At 34.4% G+C, this 22,051-nt stretch overlaps 1 protein-coding gene and 1 pseudogene across 1 annotated transcript in view; one reads left to right on the top strand and one right to left on the bottom strand.

The window, feature by feature from the left end:
* The window catches only part of LOC128173107 (multiple epidermal growth factor-like domains protein 11), a 65,775-nt gene that overhangs the window by 24,393 nt on the left and 19,331 nt on the right, over positions 1–22,051 (bottom strand). The window contains exons 11-12 of the mRNA XM_052838830.1: positions 18,049–18,276; positions 515–769 (exon numbers count right to left, since the gene is read on the bottom strand). Coding sequence (XP_052694790.1) covers positions 515–769; positions 18,049–18,276 — 483 coding nt within the window. The remainder of the gene's footprint in view (positions 1–514; positions 770–18,048; positions 18,277–22,051) is intronic.
* Positions 3,835–16,783, top strand: LOC128173108 (uncharacterized; annotated as a pseudogene).

Here is a 22,051-nt window from a genome sequence, read left to right as displayed (position 1 = left end):
AAAAATATATCGGATTAAAGTCAAACAGTTCTTTAAGGTATTGTCATAATTACATATATTTTAAACTAAATGCGAATAATACAAGACTAATCAAAATTAAAACTACCCTCCACTTCCCGGTTGTCAATGAGTACACGTTTCACGCAAAGTATCAAAATTGGGGGGGGGGGGGGATGGATATGATATTTTAATATAATTGAAATGACTTTGTAATATATCATATAAATGTATACATACCACATATCTCTTACTATAATTTTAAACAAGACTTTAAACACTACATGAAACTAATATCAGGGGATGGGGATAAAGATCATCAAATGGGCATGGTTTCTGTAACACATTAATCGTATCCTTTTTTTCAAATTATATTCATCTTAGTCATTTACTCAGCCAGTGCACAGGTTAAATCTAGTATACATGTTATATAAATAAAACAGAGTAAACAAATTATAATAACAAATCAACTTTCATAGCATTATTAAGTCGAATTCAAGATATGAGGAACACTCACCATACACCTCCACTTCACAGAGGTAACTGAAGACATTTGTAGAGTACCCTCTAGGGTAGATAACCCCTGGTAGTCTCTCGTTGTAGTAGATGACGTACTGTCCATGTACAGGGCAGGTGGTGGTGAAGACAGAAGGTATGGTGAATATTGTAAAGTTATCGTCCTTGTAACACAGTGTTCCCTGTAGCCTGTCTGTTGTGTTGGAGACATACACCGAGAATCCAAGGAAGTATTTTGATGTCAAACCATAAAAAACTACAAAAGGAATCACAATCAAAGATGAACTGATAAAAGAAGCTAGATTAATTAAACAATATCCTTTTTGATCTGAGGAGTATTTATTCTAACAAAAATGGATGCAACACGCTCTGTAAAAATTCTAAAATAATATTATATTAATGGAATTCTTTTGGGGATTGGTCTGAGGAGTATTAATTTTACAATAATGGATGCAACACGCTCTGTAAAAAATCTTTAAAATATAATTGTAATGGAATTCTTTTGGAGTAGTAAATAAAACGATAAGCAGGGGGATAAATAAAGCATTTGTATGTATTATATCTTTAATTTTATGTGCATGGTCAACACCTTTATGTCTTACCATCGCCTTGGCATATATTTTTTAATACATATATGCTAAACATTAATTGCAGATAGAGTGTTCTACCTATGAAATATCCCGTATATTCGTTACTGCTTCTTGTAAATGAAAAAAATTCGAATAATTGAAATGACTTAGAATATAAAAAAGTTGTGTTTCATATAAGTATCATATACCTGCCTAATTTTGCCTACACCTCAAATATAAGTAGAAAATAAATTCAAAAAGGAAATATTGCACCCCCCGCCCCAACCCTGACTGCAGTAATATGTGAAAAATTAATTACATTTATTTGCGAGTTGTTTTTCCGTTTAGTACTAAGTATTTTACGCATGGAAGAAAAACATGATTTTTATCTTCCGGTAAGTGTGTAGATGTTTTAGTATCAAGATATTTATACAAATACATTAGAAAACTTTTTTTGTTGGGAGTGGGGGGGGGGGGTGATTGTTTGGTTTTTTTTTTTTTGGTTTTTTTTTTTGGTTTTTTATTTGTTTGTTTGTTTGATACTTTTTTGAATTTTTTTTGTAGTTTACATGTAATTAAGATTTACATGAAGCTCTCAGTGCATAGTAAATAAAGTAGTGCAAGGCATAATGCGTGTGCAAATTAATTAAATTTGCCGATTTCTCATGTAGACACAACCATGATCGGCCGAAGCCGATCCAAAAAAAATTCTCACTAGTACCGAGTTGTTATTGATGCACGAGTTGTCGCGTTTACTCTAGATCTGGAATCGTACCACAGCATGGTGTTAGACGTTATTAAATGTATGTTCTCAAATATCCTTGGAAAATCATTATTTTGTACTGACTGTATTTTCTCTTACTTTTTGACAAACTTTGTTTTGCCTCGGAGTAGAATGTCTCGACGTCATTGGACGAATCACGTCATGTGACTGCCTTATAATTATCTTTCACGGGAAGCATCAAAATTTATATGGCAACATGGCGGACGTAACGTTATTTAAGCTGATTATTTTCACAAACGTTCAACCATACCTTTAATTATCAAACTTTAGGTCATCGACAAAACACTTATTAGGTTTGCTACTGCCTGTTTACAGAAATAAATGACAATTTATTAAATGTGACTAATCCATATCGCCGCGCATATTATTACCATTTTAGAATGATTAATCCAGCCTTTAAACGCCTTATTGAGAAGTATAACGTTCATACAGAAACAATTTTAATCATTTGCGAACAATAAACATAATTGCTTGAAGATATTTAACAGGTGCCTTGTTAAATAAATTGAGAGTTACAATAAATATGTCGTTGTTCCTTAACTTTCGATCAAATATACGATCAAATATACTCAGGCTGTAAAAAATCTTTTTCAAGTTAATTTGTTTGTCTTCTTATTCATTTTAAACATATATAAACAGTTCATATCGTTTAATACATTAATTTAAGGTCTTAAATTGAAATTTTCCCTTCAACATTCAAAATGTAAACACAAGCTTTTTTTTTTTACATAGGAAAGAAATTATGGTCTGTTACTCACTTGTAACTCAACGAATGGCTTTGTGGCATTCAAATTAAAAATGCCTTAGTAATGCATTGTAAACAATAAGATCGGGAAAATATTTTTTGAAAAAAATCGTGACCATGACCCTTAAAGTTCAAGTGACATAACTCTGTCAAAAATCATTGGACCGGAACCAAATTCAAACTTGACCTATATTTTCCAATAAATCAACCTTATACAAAATATCAACTTTACATTATTATGCATCACTTCCAACTTTAGAGAGCGGAAACAAAGAATTTCCCTTTTTTTCAAAGTTGCAAGAGACACAACTATCAAAAATAACTGGACCAGAACCAAATTCGATCTCAACCTGTACATCCTTATGATATATCGATATATCAAACTTGAGTTAAATGTGTGCAATAGGTCTTGAAATAATGATCGGAAAGTGAATTTTCTATTTTTTTTCTAAGTTCAAGAGGCATAACTCTGTTTAAAATCATCGTACAGGAGCCAAATTCGAAACCAACCTATATATTCATGAGATACATTCATCAGGCATGTAGCATCGGGGGGGGGGTCACTTTTTTGCGCAATTATATTGGGTCATGGTAAAATAAGGAAATAAAGAGCGATATTGTCCCCCCCCCCCCCAGGGATTAGGATTTTTAGGATTTTGAAAAGTTGGAAAGTAAGGTTTTCTCTTTTTGGATGAGTTCCCCCCCCCCCCCAATTTCAAATCGATGCTACGTGCCTGTCCATAGATCAAATTTGAGTTGAATGTGTGCAACGGTTGTTCAAAAAATGATCGGGAATTGAAAAATGACGGATGGACGGAACAGGGTAACAATATATGCCCCGGCTATTTCCTGGAGGGGGCATACAAAATCAAATTTTAATGTCAATAAAAGCGATGAAAATATGACAAATTATTGGTATTTAAACAAACGTTAGATTGTTTAACGAGTTACAGTGTTTAAACAATGCACGGCAGTGTAAGGAAACCAACAAAAACAAGCAAACTACATGTACTATTTTATCTAGTATAATAAAATTTATTTTCTTTTGAAAAATAAATCAGATTATTATAGCAATGAACAAACCTAACTGTACTATAAATAAATCTGGGAAATTTCATTCCCCGTATACATTGTGACGTCATACTTTTTTCTCATTGCGTCACATTCTACAACGGTTGTAAACAGATCAGCTGGGTAGACTGAGTGTAGAAAAATTGTTTGAAATGCAGCCCCGTCAGGCTTCCCATTCAAAGGATGTTCGGCAGACCGAAAAAAGGAAATTGGCCGGGAAAGCTCGCCTACCGGGTAGGACTAAGAGGTCGAAACTTCAAAACGTACCGGACCAAACAGACCCGACGAATAACGTGCGAGTACCCATTATTGCCGAACGATACACATTTTTATATATCACTCTCTTAATATAAGCTGTCATGTGAAAATTTCTATGCAAATTTCTGCATTGTTCATTCATATAATTTGAGTGGAGTTTTTTTATTTCAAAGCCATCTAAAACGACTTACTTTTGACTAAAAATAAACCCTGTCCATGACCTTCGATAAACAGGAAGTCGAGTACCCATTATTGCCGCTTATATCTTTTCGTCATTATTCAGTAATTAGCGGCAAACAAGCCAAAATGTTTAAAGGATCTCACAACGTCAGACAATTGAAAGATTTTAAAATAAGAATTTATTTTATAAATGCAGTTTTAAAGAATTTTACGTAATATATTTTTTCAATGTCTCTGCGACCGCATGCGCAGAAAATAACAACAAACAGGAGAACATGTGCTTTACAGGACTTGCGACATATGGATCGCTGCAGGCGCCGTCCCGGTATGACAATGAATGTCGAACCATTTGCAAGGTTGTGGCAAACACTGGTATACCAACAGTCACAATTTTCACGCGAAATCCAGCTGTTAAAAAAGTTTTTTCGCCGTACTGGACATGGACATGACAGGAGAAATACAATCATTACAATGTGGTGTCAACTAATACATTGACTTAAGCAGTAATGGTAGGTGGGTTATAGATTAGTCAATATCATTTGGATACTTTGATAAACAGATATTTCATTGGAATTGATATTTTTGATATTGTGCAACCCCCCACCCCCCCACCCACCCCCCCCCCCCCCCATACACACGAGTAACACAGAGCAATAGAAATACTAAAATGCATTTATAATTTTCCTGGAGAAGACGGATGCAAAGTTCAACATTGGTTTAGATGTAAATCACTTTATTATGCTACCAATCCTACATTTGAGAAGAACTAGTATCCTGAATCAGGAGAACCCATGCATGCATGTGCTTGGAATAAGTGTTAAGTGTCCTTTAATAGAAGTCATATTGGGTATGAATTCTTTTAGAGAATCAATACCCTGGAAAAATTGTGCCAAAAGTTATATTGAACATGACCGAGAAAAGAAATCTAGCATGCCGTAATGCCATATAGTTAATTATGTTTTATAGTCTGTCCCAAGTTATTGCTTCCATCAATTTTTGATGATTTTTTATAAAAATACACATACCTGTGAAAGAAATACAAGTGAAATCGATGAAAGGGAATATATCCAAGATATCTTCATTGAACAATTATCCCTTTTCACTCATAAAATTTCACAGGAACAAAAACAATTTTCTTACGAGATTTATAATGGGAAATGTTTACATCTTTTATCCATTCGGAATACACTTGGAATACATTGTGCAATTTGTTATTCTTATTAATGACTGATGCAATGCAAAATCTCCGTAGACTTTCAATTTTTTGATGTGTATTGAAACCTGAAGCGGTAAAGGGGGCGTTTCAAAACAGATAATCTGGACATTTTTCATATTAGTAGATGAACGCAGTTTGAGCTCAACGGTATTTACTATTATTGAAATATCAAGCAAAAAGTGGTGGAAGCAAAAACTCGGGACAGAGTATACCTATTATAAAGCTATATTATTCCATGTGGGGCAAACACTGACATCAGTCTGTAGTCCATAAATTTAAAAATGAGAAAATATTTGGTCCATATATGTTTTTGAGTGTTTGAAAATGGAAAACTTTTCAGTTTAATGCAAATCATCAATCTGTTCCTGTTCAAAAGATTTTGAAATAAAACATGGTCTCATAAGTTCCATTTCAATTAGGGCCTATGAAAAAAAAATTGTGTGTTTAGGGTAACACTGATGAAAAAATTAGGTTAGGTAGGTAGAGATTTTTTTTTATTTCATCATATTTTTTTCTGCATGAATTCTAAGAATGTTTGTTTGATATTTGGGCTTGGTTGGATATGCAAAGAGGGCTTTTCAAGACTCAACCTCTAGCTTTCATGTTTAGACATTTCCAGTTAAGATTACACAGATAGTTGCAATCAGATTCAATGTAAAAAATTTAGATTTTCTATTTTTTTTCCTCAGAGGACTGCATGATGAAAATAAGAGAAAAAAATGAGTTCGACAAGATATCTTGGATATATAAGACCCTGCTGGACCAGGTTGTTATCCTAGAAGATGACCAAAAGTACTCATATTTTACTAGAAAGTCTGTCCTTCTGATTGTCAGATTGGTTTACTTTATGAGAAAATGTATTAAATTTAAAACTTTAGATTATCTGTGTTGAAAAAACAATGTTTTACTATAATGGTGTCTTGTGTCAGTTGAGTGTAGCGAAATATATGCATGTTTTTGCCTACTTTTAGTTAGCACTTAGATCACCTCAGAGATGTGGTATGGAATTTGTTTGCCAATTGCCAAAGTTATTACCATAAGTTAACAAAGATGCAAAGCTTATATAGAGAAGTGAAAAGGGAATGCATGTAAGTAAAATGATTTGTTCCATCAGCTAAAAATGATTAATTTTATATAGACTTTCATGACAGAAAATCAACTTTGGTCAAAAGTACCTGTATATGTTTTTGAGTGTGGAATATTTACAAGCAACTATGTTATGTGTTTCAGGTAAATTTCAAGAACATTTCCCCACTCTATATTCATTATCAGATGACCAAGTTTCTCCTGGCTTACCCAAGACATATTGGCAAGAAACAGAAATTCTTTTTTTAAATTTAAAAAAGCAGGAATTTATCCAAATGAGAGTAAGATGGCTCTCATGGATGCCTATGATAATTAACGGCTGTTTATAAATTTATTGAAAAAATTGTAAATACATTTGTAATTTGTACTTAGATAATACAGAAGACTGTACATTGATATGATAAGGTTGATTCTAAAAAAATACTGTACATTGTACATATGTTGTAAATTTTAAAAAGGAATCACATGCAACAATTATAAAAGAATTTTTAAGCAGATAGATGGTAAATACTTCAGATTTTCAGTTACTTCTTTCATTATTCAAAAGAATATTTTTGTAGAGAATAGCAGAATGTTGTAAATGTTGAAAGTGAATTCGTAAATATTTGAATTGTAATTTATATTTTTTCCATGTATTTAAGAAATAAAATACGAGTTTTCGTGAATAATGCAGAATAACCTCCGAGGTCGAGAAATGTTGTTTAGAAATATAAGAGCCGAGGCTTCGCCTCGGCTTTTATATTTCTAAACAACATTTCTCGCCCGGCTTCGCCTCGGCTTTTATATTTCTAAACAACATTTCTCGACCTCGGAGGTTATTCTGCAACATTCACGATAACAAGAACTTTATTTCTATTCTACTAACAGCTCCGACTATCAGCTGATCGGTTTATCTATAGAGAGAGGAAGTAGGTCATATTTTCAAGCGAGATTTATCTGATTGGCTGAGACAGCTGTTCCGCGTAACCCCAAAGGATTTGTTAGTAATGGCTGCGATGGAATGCGTATCGAAAACGTTTCGTTCAAGTAAGAAGATTGGAACAACCTATTCCTGTGTATTTGATGTAAAGGATTTTCGTGCATGCTAGTGGAACGTGTAGACTCCCGTGTAATTTCCAGAACACCTAGAGAAAAAGGTACATAATTTACGGTTATTTTTTACTTTACCCAAACCCCATGTGCTTGATCGTTGTTGACAATTACCCGACAGTTACACTATGAATCTTTTATGTTGTCATTCTTTTGGTTTGTGTTCTAGCACAAAAAATCTATGATTATGGGGTGCACATACTACGAATTAAGTCTAATGTTGGACATTCATTTTACTGCACACATTTTAAGCTCTATGTTTGTATTTCCACGTGTGCATGCCATGCCACATGGTATATACACTGTACATAGTTTTGGATAGTATATAGATAATGACAACACTGATTTAAATGAAGTAAAACGACTTTTAAATACTTTTGTAAACTCTCAAATTAATAATTTCATTTAAACAGATTAATAATACTTTACACATTTACTTTTCAGTCAATGTTGTAAATATATTTCTTGAAATGTTAACAAATAACAATTTATAACACTATAACAAGTTCTCTTCATTCTTCATTTCTCCCCCCCCCCCCCCCAGGAACAGTGTACACATTAATGTGCAATTGGCCCTCCCCAGCCATATGGAATGATGAGCCACAGAAAAGAGAACCACCACCAAATATAGTACTCTCGGAAACTTCCCTTACAGCTACAGATGAGGTGGATGCTGATGATGGAGAGGCTGGAGACGTCAAATTGCATTGACTTACCACACCAGTCGCAACTCGCTGTAGTGTTTCGCTATATTGGCGGCGCTGAGAGACAGAGGGTGCATTTACGTAACTTTGGATGCTTTTCTCATTCCGGTGGCCTGTTACCGACATGATCCCAAGAGAGCTTACCCCAGAATGGGCTAGCACAGTAGCTGTGGTGGCACGAACACAGTGATTTGTGTAAGTTAAAAACAATCCAGCAGCTTTGGAAATGTTTGACATCATATTTCCAAGTGTATGATATCCCATGGGAGCATTCACATACCTCACATCATAGGCTGGCTCAAAACTTGTCAATGGACGCTGAAAGAATGCATTGTTTTTTGGATTACGCTTTGACAAATATAGTTTTAATGATTTTACTGGACATAAATCGGATTCAGGCAATGCGTAGAGTCGTGTGTCTTTAACAGATTCTCGAGAGTCAACCCCATGATGTGTTTTGTCCGCCTCGTTGTATGACATTGTGAAGTACTCTCTGCCAGTATCGTCTTTGTGAAGGAGAAATGACTTGGGAGTTAATTCACGCAGACCTTCCCTTCCTCTTCTACAAAAATGAAGCGTGATCTCAAACCAGACCTTCCTTACGAGTGAAGTGGGATTGGTGATGGACAAAACCCCCGAGGAGTACATTTTCTCCAAATCTCCATTAGAGATTGGTGGATGGTGTTTTGTTTTGTCAGCCCCTTCCCGCTTAAGGGATTTTACTATTCCTATTAAAACATGAATTGAAGACATGAATTCCTTATCTTTCATTATGTTGATGGTGCGGGAATAAGGGGGGCTTGTAAGATGTCGATTGATACCGGCTCTAATGGACACCAAAGCAGATTTCGAATATTGGTTTCCGTTTTTCGTCTGTGCCTCAGCATAGAAACAACGTAGTTCCTTTGCCAGATCATCAGAAGAAAGCTCCTCAAAATTCATAGATTTTTTTTTCTGGGAAAGCCAGTCTAAATGTATGAAAAAGAAATCGTTATGAAAGTAATATGAAATTATTATAAAAATAACATACATTTTTATAATCAATTATTTATTGTAGTTGTTTGGGTTTTTTTTATATTAGTCAAACTTGACTTGAATTTAATAGTTCACATTTTGTTCATTTTCAGGGGGGAGAAGGTTATTTGTGTTGTGCACAATAAAATCTTGCTGCTGGGGAGGGTGGGTGATGAGTGGGAAAAAGGTTTTGTGTTATTTATATCTTCGAATGAGGAATGGGTTTTAAGACATGTAGTAATTTGTTTAATATAGCCTACAGTATAATTGGATGTGTTTGATATGTATTGTGTACAGTGCTGTAAAATTGGATGTGGTACCTTTGAAGAGCTTGACAGCCCATGTTGTCTGTTTAACAGTTGTCGCCTCCATGCGGGCATTTTCTAACTCCCGCAAATTCTCCTCACCGCTGGTAGCAAACCTTTCTGTTTGAGTGGATTCAGTGGGAATATCATCCATTTCCTCAGACAGTAACAACTGAAGCTGCTGCTCAGCATTGTCTGGGGTTGGGCTGGAGGGGGGGTAGATGGGCCTCTGTAACAACTCATTCCGAAATACTCGGCGAATTTCACCGGATACCAAAGAAGCAATAACATATTGCCGAGCAAACGTACGATCAGGCTGATGATAATCTATAATCTGTACCCGTTCTGATTTATAATAAAAACGTTCTCCAATAGGCAGAGGGTCAACTTGTTTGTACATCGGCATGTTTGTTTACATGTACATCGATCGCAGACTATCGATCGGCATCGAATGCAGACGATATATTTTTCGATGAATGAAATAAACAATTAAATTATTTATGAAATTTTTTTTATTATTAATTTAGATTAATAAATTCAATAATTAACATATTAATTTGTTTTTTGTTTTTAGACGAACAAGCAGTGAAAATGTGTCGGGGAGGGTCTTGGAACAGCCGCGATTAGCTCTTTGAAATAAACATTAAAGGGAATACACATCGCTCGAAAGGACACCTACCCGTGTTATCAATGTTTTTTTCATAAAGAGCAAGTTTTTAAGTTATAAACTCATGATCTACTCGAGTTTGGTATGTGTTTAAAATCTGATAGTTTACTGATGACGTTCGTGGTATATTGGAGAATAATGTCCGCGGCATCTCTTTGATCTCGGCAATAACTGTAGTAGAATTGTCAATTGAGTAGATTTATGTTGCCATTTGCAAATTACCTGTGTGCTAGTTTTATTTTTTTTCAAAGTTTAACTGTTATGGTCAATATCAAATTTGGTTGGACATTTTTGTAACTTCCACTTGGAAAAGTATTTTCATTTGGAATGTAGGTAAACTTGTATATATATATATTTGCCATGATAGATGTTGGCAATTTAAAGCAATATGAGCTGCAATTTTCATGTTGAAATTTTTTTTTCAAGAAAATGTTATTTTGAACTAAAATGGCAAAAAATATCATGGTCTTAAAATTTTGTTAGCTCTGTTTTTGTGGGAAAAGCCATTAAGAAGCCTTAATTGGAGCAAAATTGAATTATTGTCATCCTGTACAAAAAATTGATCTGCTATATATATGTTCCTTATAAGGGAAATCTTTCTCCTGACAAAAATTAATGATTTTTTTCAATTTTATCATAAAAGTTTAAGTTACAGGCAAACTTATCATACTAGCAGGTTTTTGCAGCAAAATAAATTTCTAAGAAATACAGCCCATATTGCTTTAAATGCAAGTGTATGATTTTGGAAATTTTGTAAATCTTATATGCTTGTTTTCTTTCAATTAAAAGTCCTATAGCTTACACAAATTAATTACATGTTGTTTTCTTTTAAGAATTAGATTACTTACTGAAATGCTTTGTTTTATATAACATTTACAAATTTGACACAGTTTGGGTAAACTAGGTATTAAATGAATTTTTTTTTTCCTCAAAAGTTGCCTGAATGTCAGATAGAAATTTGATCTGTAATCAACTGGATTTGTAAGTGAATATATGCTATGGTTATTTATAAAAATATCTTCAGTCTAGGTAGTAGGTACTGATACTTTATATGGCATTGGTCATGAAATGACAAAGAAACAATATTATTTTGAAATGTGCCAAAACCTGCCTGCCTTTTTGGCTTTTTTCAATAGGTTCACAGTTGGATTAAAAAAAAGATAAATGAAAAGAATTGTCTATCACTTAGTAAGGAACTATTATACCTATGCCATGGCCTTGATAAGTCAGTATGAACTTTAACAAAAATTAAAAATCTTATTTTCTTGTTCCATAGATATATGCAGTTACACGAAGGCCGTTTTTTAGAGAGTAATTAAAATATTGGTTAATTTATGACATGAAAGCAATTATAATTTTATTTTATACAATTTTTAAAAACAAATTTCAACAATTAAAATTTTTAAAAAAATGTTTTTGGTGATTGCACAAATATCCATCTATTCTAAAAAAAAATATTTATTTTTCTATTTGTAAAAAAAAAATTCCTTTCCATACTAATTTTTTTTCACAATGATAATAATTAATAAAAATCAAAAAGATTAGAAATGCATTGAACGTGTTAAATGTTTTATTTAGTTGGTTAATTTTAGTGTTGTCAAGTAGGTGAGGTTCACATGCAAAACTCCTTTTTATTTCACAGCAGGTGCGCGGGGGAAAATCTTTGATCCGCTTCCGGTAGCGGAAAAAATGGCGTCTCGCAAGCAAGCAGACGCTTGCTGTTCTTCGATGAATTTTATTTAATATAAGTATTATCTTGAATGTTTTGGTCAAATATTATTGCAAGGAGGTAAATATCCTTTGAATTTAGACCTCAACACAATATGCCCCTGTCATCAAAGTGGATTACAAGTCGTATATTCAGTGGCATGTGCCTTCGCACGGATAGGGATGAATACGTTTTCATAGGCCTAACTTTTTTTATGGTCAGTTCCGAAATGTTTAGCGTATTTTTTATTTCTTCTCAATTTCAAGTGTCTTTAAAAAATCGTGTTAATCAATAATCATGGTTCTTAATTCAACAAAAACGAATAAATAGCGGATTTTTCGTTATTTTTAAGCGATCGGCAATAATGGGTACTCGGCAATAATGGGTACTCGCATGTTAGCGGAGTCAGCATCGAGGAAGTAGCTGCATCTGTATCTCAAATGATCCTCCCAGAATTGACACAGACAATCCAGACATTAATATCCCAGAGGGAAGATAATGGCGTGGTTTCAAGAAACCAACAACCGATTGAAAAATCTCCACCAGCAATCAACTTGGAATCCCTGGCAGGCCCGAGTACGGACTCTGAGCAAAAAATTGAAACAATCATCAACCCACATCAGCCAGATTCGTGTGAAGGTACCAGTTTTGATTGCATTAATGTTCGTTCAAACAATGCAGATTTAGATTTAGATGTTAACAATGCTATAATTAGCGTTAATGATGAACTCGGCATGCACGTAGCTCATGCTACAAAACAAAAAATTATGAAGGGGGAATTCGTGGAATTGTACAGTTTATTAGATAGACATCAAGTTAATGACCAGGAAAACAAAATTGTTTTGAATAACGGTCAATTGTCTTTCAAACCAGTGAATCAAAACAAAATTTTTGATATCCAAACATGGCTAGATGCTTTTTTCATTTACATGAGCATATACTTAGTAGCCCATCCCGTTCAAGCACAAAAGATGCTTAAATATATGGCAAATGTAAAAACTGCTGCTAGTCAATCACATGGATTTGGTTGGAGGGAATATGATAGACAATTTCGCATCAAGAAAGCAAGAAATGATTGTATTCCCTGGAACCAAATCGATCAAGAATTATGGCTTTTGTATATTAATTCACCATCAAGCGCACCTGGGCAACAATCGCCTCAGCGAAATGCATGCTTTGATTTTAACAATAAGGGGTTTTGTATGCGACAATATTGTCATTATAGTCATACATGTTTGAAATGTTCTGGTAAACACCCGGCAACTAAATGTCATGAAAAATATCAAAACAACAAAACAACCAAGCTCTGACAAGCCCGTTCCTCACTTTTTTCGTGGCTCATGGAAAAAGTCCCATACAACAAACTATCAAAAAACCAGGAACAACACCTATTAAATTGTGTAATATGCATCTTTACCTTTCTTTGTATCTTAAAACTCTGGATGCTAGTGAGTGGAGGGATGGCTTTAAATATGGTTTTAAAATCTATTTTGGTCCCCGTTTTTCATCAACCTGTGATAACTTAATTTCAACCAAACAGCACCCAGAGGAAGTAAGACAAATAATATACAAAGAAATTGAATTAGGTCGTGTTGCAGGTCCATTCGATCAAGTACCTATGCATAATTTTAGATTATCACCTATAGGCATTGTTGCTAAGAAAGATGGGGGTTGGCGTTTAATACATCATTTATCATTCCCTGAAGGAAGTAGTGTGAACGATTTCATTGACCCAGATTATTGCACGGTTCATCACACACCGTTTGATGAGGTTCTAGAAATGATTGCTAACTTAGGTACAGACTCTTTTCTTGCAAAAATGGACGTGAAGTCAGCTTTTCGTTTATTACCCGTACATCCAGCTGACCAAGAGTTGTTAGGTTTTAAATTTAACAATCAGTTTTATTATGATATGTGCCTCCCTATGGGCTGTTCGATAAGTTGTGCTCTATGGGAAAAATTTGCTAGTTTTCTAGAATGGGTGACAATAACAAAAACAGGTAAAGATACATTAAGGCATTACCTTGATGATTTCATTTTTGCAGCCAAAGATATTGAAGGGTGCAAATTATTAATGTCAAGTTTTCAGAATACTTGTAGAGATTTTGGAATTCCGCTAGCAGAGGAAAAAACAGTTGGTCCTAAAAAGTCATTGGTTTTTCTAGGCATAGAAATCGACACAGAAAAGATGTTTATAAGTATACCTGAGGATAAAACAATTGCTTTGAAGCACAGTATATTACAGATTTTGGGCAAATCCAAAATAACACTAAAAATTTTACAGTCCCTGGTAGGTACTTTGAATTTTTGCGCCAAGGCAATTCCTGCAGCTCGTGCTTTTAACCGTCGTTTCTGTGACGCTATGTGTGGTATTAAGCACCCATCTCATTTCATAAGGGTCAATGAAGGTATGAAGAGTGACCTTCGTGTTTGGCTTAGCTTTCTTGAACAATTTAACGGAAGCTTAAATTTTTTAGAAATAAATTGGCTTTCCGATTTTGACCTTCACCTATACACGGATAGTGCAGGTAATCCACAACTTGGCTGCGGCGTTTATTTACAGGGTCAGTGGGCTTATTTCCAATGGCCTCATGAATGGCAGAACACAGATATTATATCTGATATTACTTTTTTAGAACTTATTCCAATAGTTTTGGCAGTTATGCTATTCAAAAGCCATTTCCACAATAAGAAAATTATGTTTCATACAGACAATATTGCTTTAGTGGCAATTCTCAACAAGAAGACATCAAAATCGAAAAGAGTAATGCAATTGATTCGCCCTTTAGTTCTTTATGCTATGATTAATAATACTTATTTCAAATCAAGGCATATAAGTGGCTATAATAACTCAATCGCCGATTCTATTTCTCCTAAACAGTGGACAAGGTTCAGATCGCTCGCACCGGAAGCGGACGTTCATCCTTTGCCCATTCCAGAAGATTTCACGAGGATGATATCAGAGCTGAAATAGAACTGCTAACACTAAACTCTGTAGCCACAAACACAAAAATTTCATACAATAATAGTTTAAGAATTTTTTCAAGTTTTCGAAAAGACTATGGTTTTTCCGACATTTGGGGTCCGCCAGTTTCCCACTTATGTGTTTTCATTGCTCATATGTCCCTGAAAGGCTTAGCATATAGTACAATATCATCATATCTAGCTGGAATAAGTTTCAAATGCAAACTTTTATGCACCAACGATTGTACAAAATACTTCCTAGTTAGAAAACTTTTAGAAGGTGTTAAACGTTCACGTAAATCAATTGACCAACGTTTGCCTATAACTCAAGATATTTTAAAAAAGCTCATATCAAGTTCAAGCTTTGTTTGCTCATCTAATTTTGAAACCTTCCTATTTTGTGCTGCATTTTCTTTGGCATATCATGCCTTTTTGAGAGTAGGTGAATTTACAAGGAACAATGCCAATAACATTCACCATATTATTGGTATTAAGGACATACAGATAATCAACGACCAATCAATTAATAGGAAACTATTAAAGCTTACTGTTCCGTTTTCGAAAACCGACCAATCAGGAAAAGGTTCATCAATTCAGTTGGTTGAATCCGATACTCAAGCTATTTGCCCTATTTTGCTTTTACTAAGATATCTGTCGGTCAGGCCAAATATTGGTGGGCAACTCTTTATTCATATGGATGGCAGTCCACTTACGCGCTATCAGTTTACGTCAGTACTGAATAAATCAATAGATATCATAGGTCTTTCAAGCTCACTCTACACTTCCCACTCTTTTCGAATAGGGGCTGCTTCTGATAGTTTTTTAAAAGGTCATTCTGAATCAGAAATTATGAAAAAAGGTAGATGGTCATCAAATGCGTACAAAAGCTACATTAGAATTTAAAAAATTCGAATCAGTAAGAATTTTTGTTTTTTCCTTATATACACATTTGTTATCATATATAGGTCAAGAAAGGAACATTTGGATAATAGGTTCATCTATTATCAAGTGGTTTTTCCAACGCGCTTGCCTTTCTGAAGAAAAAGCTCATCTAGGACTTCAACGACAAAATTATCGCATCCTTTGGCAGGACAAGGGCGGTTTAACGTTGAATAAGTTGTTCCCTCGAATTCAGTTGCTGTTGAGGTACGAACCTTCTCCTGATATTTTAATTATTCACTGTGGGGGAAATGATATTGGTAATGTTCCTCTTCTTGACTTACGTACAAAATGAAAGAAATATTTCAAAGAATTCAGACCAGGCTTCCAAACACCATTCTTGGTTGGTCTCATATTCTTCCTAGATCATCGTGGCGTTATAGCAATAATGTAAAATCTCAAAATTTTGCTGCCAAAAGAATTAACAGCTTTATGAGCAAATTGTTTGTACAAAATGATTGTTTTTACATCAGCTATCCAGAAATCGCATGGGATTCTTATGGCTTATTCAGAAAAGACGGAGTTCATTTAACTGAACTTGGAAGTGACATACTACTCTACAATTTACAAAGTACATTGCAACAAATCTGCTCTTTTAATGGCGAACGTGGAACACGGCCAGTGTACTAAGCGTCGCTAATCCTCCAATGTTATTGGCGGTGGTTGTTCTCTCATAACTCGAACAACCATGTGGCGATTTTTCGCGACGCTTTTGGTTTTATAGATTTGATAGCAAAATGATACTGAGTATCTGTTCCCAGTACCAGTATTGTTTTGTCTATCTTTCAAAATCATTTAGCCAATAATGTAATGTATAATGTCATAATGTATAATGAGCATGATGCTTTAATGTATAATGTTGACTAATTGTCTTAATGTTGCATAATGAGTGATGGATGATATAATGGTCATCAATGGTTGACATTCATAATGTAATGTATAATGTAACACATAATGTAATGTATAATGTAATGCATACTGTAATCTTTAATGTAATGCATAATGTAATGTTTTAATGATAGGGCTAGCCATTTTACATACGGCAGTCCTAAGGCCGTGGCCACGTTTGTCAACAAAATAAAACATATAGATTAACATTTTACATTTGCCTTCATTGTCTATAATAATAAAATTTATTTTCTTTTGAAAAATAAATCAGATTATTAAAGCAATGAACAAACCTAACTGTACTATAAATAAATCTGGGAAATTTCATTCCCCGTATACATTGTGACGTCATACTTTTTTCTCATTGCGTCACATTCTACAACGGTTGTAAACAGATCAGCTGGGTAGACTGAGTGTAGAAAAATCCCACCCACCCACTCCACGTTCTAATTATAGTCAATATTAAAACTACTACGTTTGTACATTTTTAATAACGCTTTCTGCCGTAGTTTTATTTATATTTTCAGATTCCTACCAGAATACTCCAATAGATGATTGTCTGTTATTATATTAGACACTGTGTGTTGAACTTTGCAAGGACGGGAGGACACCTCAGTCCTGAGATCCTGTCATCGTCACGGCCTTGGAAGAAATACTGGTGTTACTTGGACATTGTAATTTCAATTCTTTGCGAATTTTTGCGACTCTTTTGGTTTATAGATTTGATAGCAAATAATACTGAGTATCTGTTCCCAGTACCAGTATTGTTTTGTCTATCGGCGATTTTTCGCGACGCTTTTGGTTTTATAGATTTGATAGCAAAATGATACTGAGTATCTGTTCCCAGTACCAGTATTGTTTTGTCTATCTTTCAAAATCATTTAGCCAATAATGTAATGTATAATGTCATAATGTATAATGAGCATGATGCTTTAATGTATAATGTTGACTAATTGTCTTAATGTTGCATAATGAGTGATGGATGATATAATGGTCATCAATGGTTGACATTCATAATGTAATGTATAATGTAACACATAATGTAATGTATAATGTAATGCATACTGTAATCTTTAATGTAATGCATAATGTAATGTTTTAATGATAGGGCTAGCCATTTTACATACGGCAGTCCTAAGGCCGTGGCCACGTTCGCCAACAAAATAAAACATATAGATTAACATTTTACATTTGCCTTCATTGTCTATAATAATCAAATTGTGGCACGAACTTTTACATCAAACACAATATGATAATTCTTAAATATAATAGACAGTGGAAATAAATATAATTTGAATTTTAAACTGTTATCTGAGGGTAAATATAAAAGAATAAAATGTGACTATACCCTGTAGATCATTGTTCGTCAGGAAGTAGATGGTGATGTGGTGGATGCTGTGGATAGTGTTCAGGTTCACCCACCAGGTGGCGGTTTGTCTGGGCTGTGATACAGCACATTGACCTCCACCCGGACTCAGGTCTGATTTACGTCCGTCCACAGCGTTACTTGCGTAATATCTGTCGTAACCTAGGTATGGGTTCAGCATGTACGCTGGTTTGTTGAGGGCGACATTAACTGTGAAGATAAACGCACAGTGTACTCAGAGTGTAATTCTCGGGATTTATATCAACTCATGGTGCGCTGGTAAATATATTCATAATACTAAAAATTAAAGAACTGCGAACGCTAACGCCCGTTTCCCGCCTACATTTTACATCCAAATATTTCAGAATTTCTGTCAGATATTCAAAAACTAAGTTTTCTACTAAAAAGTATAATCAAATCCTAATCAATTTATATCAAAACAAAATCTGTAATAAAATTTTTTATTTTTAAACAAAAGTTTTGCTAACGCGGGGTCTAAAATAAAATTCATTGAAATCGGTCTCTATGAGTGAGGGAAATTTTATTTAGCGGCCAATATGTTCATAAAAACTTAATAATAACATATTTACGATATGTATTAAAGTAAAATTTCATTTTAATTCATATCTGTTAACTAGTTTTCGAAAATTTACAAAACTAAATTCTTTTTTTGGAAGTATTTCGGTCTGTAGACAGATGTCCCCCCCCCCCCCGTGAAACAACGAACCCTTTGGTAAAAATATGCTAAATAACAATAATTAAAACCCCTCTAAAGGAATTTTTGTTTCACGGGGGGGGGGGGGAAAGATGTTTTAAAAAACATTTCCGTTTTCCGTTATTTTCTATTATGAAATGAGCTATCTTAACCCAAAATACAAGGTTATCTCGCTTTGTTTGACCAAATCATTTATATTAAATGAAAATATACATAAATGTTTACATTATTATAAAAATTAACTTTAATTAAACAACTTTCAAAAAATAATTTTTAGTTAGGCGGCTAGACAATGCTATCGTTCGCAGTCCTTTTGCAATAGGGAGCTACATGTACACAGAGGATATCTATATTGTGTGATTTTATATTTGCTTTATCCAACCAGTTGAAATGGTGTATATATTCACGAGGCTTGCCGAGCGAATATAACCACTTCAACGAGTTTGATAAAGCAAATATAAAATCACAAAATTAAAGATGTTGTATTTATCACATAAAATTTGATTTATATCATGACGCTTTGGAGACAGTCCTTGCGCAATACAATTTAGTTCGGCATTTCGGAGATAGATATAACTGTTTTAATGTAAAGTTTCACTGAAATAATCCTTGAAATAATTTTAAGCTCTTAATAATTATTTTTAGAGTTTAATCACTTTATTAAATGGAAATACTGATAAGAAGACTTGAATAATCAAATTTGTTAACATACACAAAGTTGCAAATGCTCGTTAGTTTGAAGTAACCCCTTCACGGTAACTGCGGTACTACTCTTTTGCAGGGCAAAATGACATAATTTGGTGAAATATGACAAAACGTCACTTGTTTCATTTAGGTCATTTAATTAACTAAAATATCGGCAAAGTATACCAATTTGCCCTGCAAGAGAGCATTACCGCAGTTGTCGTGAGGGGGTCTATTGACTTAAACGAGATATAGTTGTTGATGTTTTGTAGATAAAAAAAATAGCCTAATGATGCTAAACTGAAAATATTGAATAAGGATGCTTACTGGTGGTGAAAAAAAGTCTTAAGAAACATTATTTGGTAAGTTCTTGTATATAAACACAACCAAAGGGTTCCGTTTTCATCGCCTCGTCAGAATCAACTCCTGGATAGCTAACGTAGTTTGCAGTTTTATAAACTACACAGTGACATCGGAAGCAAATTAAAAAATGGGGGGGGGGGGGGTGGCAAAACTTATCAACTTATCACTGACAAGCAATATTAAGGTCTTTGGTTACGCTTATTAATAACTTTCAAAAAATGGGGGGGGGGGGGCGCTAAGCATCTACAATATGCTATTATGCCATACCGTTATTTGTTTTCTTTCATATTTGTCTTTGGCAAAATCCATCCATTTTTGTGAGTAGATATAGTTATGTTGAAAAACTAGCAAATCTTCGAAAATAGGTCACTGAAGGGCTGTGTCAAAAATAGTTCGGACCGGAAGTATTTGATAAAACATCACCCGTTTGATATAGCAAAGGTTTATCACACGGGTAATATACACCACACGTATGATATACATTATTATTTACAATAAGTATGCTGCCATGCATGGATATCTTGAATGAACTGTCAGGCGGTTCTGAAAACTCAATATTTAGATTGATTAATTTGTTTGAATATTTTGATATTAGAAAGTAAAGGAACAAATATGTACTGGCCGAATGGTCCTTAAGAAGAGGATTTTTAAAGATTTTCTTCATATATTTCTATGTAAAAAGTCTACCCCCCACTGTGGCCCAACCCTACTCCTGGCGGTCATTATTTTCACAACTTGAATCTTTATTACCTCGGGATGCTTCCACAAAAGTTTCAGCTTTCCTGGACAAATGCTTTCTTAGAAGAAGATTTTTAAAGATTTACTCTATGTATTCCTATGTAAAAATTCGACCCACCCCCATTGTAGCCCAACCCTACCCTCAGGAGTCATGATTTTCACAACCTTTAATATACACTGCCTTAGGATGCTTCTACAGAAGTTTCGGCTTTTCTGGCCAAATAGTTCTTGAGAAGATTTACTATATATATATTCCTATGTTAAAAATCGACTCTCCATTTTAGCCCCACGCTATCCCCCCGAGGGTCATCACTTTCAAAGCTTTGAATCTACACTACCTGGGGATGCTTCCACATAGGTTTGAGCTTTTCTGGCCAAATATTCTTGAGAAGAAGATGGTTAAATATTAACTCTATAAATTCTTATGTACAAATTCGACCTCCCATTGTGGCCAAACCCTACTCCTGGGGGTCATTATTTTCATGACTTAAATCTTCACTACCTCAGGATGCTTCCACAAAAGTTTCAGCTTTCCAGGACAAATGCTTTCTTAGAAGAAGATTTTTAGAGATGTACTCTATGTATTCCTATGTAAAAATTCGACCCACCCCCATTGTAGCCCAACCCTACCCTCAGGAGTCATGATTTTCACAACCTTTAATATACACTGCCTTAGGATGCTTCTACAGAAGTTTCGGCTTTTCTGGCCAAATAGTTCTTGAGAAGATTTACTATATATATTCCTATGTTAAAAATCGACTCTCCATTTTAGCCCCACGCTATCCCCCCGAGGGTCATCACTTTCACAGCTTTGAATCTACACTACCTGGGGATGCTTCCACATAGGTTTGAGCTTTTCTGGCCAAATATTCTTGAGAAGAAGATGGTTAAATATTAACTCTATAAATTCTTATGTACAAATTCGACCTCCCATTGTGGCCAAACCCTACTCCTGGGGGTCATTATTTTCATAACTTAAATCTTCACTACCTCAGGATGCTTCCACAAAAGTTTCAGCTTTCCAGGACAAATGCTTTCTTAGAAGAAGATTTTGAAAGATTTAATCTATAAATACCTATGTAAAAATTCGACCCACCCCAATTGTAGCCCCATCCTACCCTCGAGAGTCATGATTTTCACAACTTTGAAGTTACACTACCTAAGGATGCCTCCACACAATTTTCAGCTTGCCTGGCCAAATTGTTCTTGAGAAGAAGATTTTTGAAAATTTCTCGAAAATATCATTAATTCCTAATTATCTCCCCTTGTAAGAGGGCTTGATCCTTAATTTTCACAACTTTGAATTCCTTTAGGCTACGAATGCTATGTGCCAAGTTTGGTTGAAATAGGCCCATTAGTTCTTGAGAAGATGTTGAAATTGTGAAAAGTTTACAGACGGACAAACAGACGGACGACTGACAAAATGTGATCAGGTGAGCTAAAATTGAGCCCCTCAAAATATTAATTATTCAATGGTTTGCATAT

The sequence above is a fragment of the Crassostrea angulata genome, chromosome 2 (assembly GCF_025612915.1).
Source record: "Crassostrea angulata isolate pt1a10 chromosome 2, ASM2561291v2, whole genome shotgun sequence".
NCBI classification, from domain to species: Eukaryota; Metazoa; Mollusca; class Bivalvia; order Ostreida; family Ostreidae; genus Magallana; species Magallana angulata.
The sequence above is the reverse complement of the archived record's forward strand: the minus strand, read 5'-3'. Positions and strand labels throughout refer to the sequence as shown.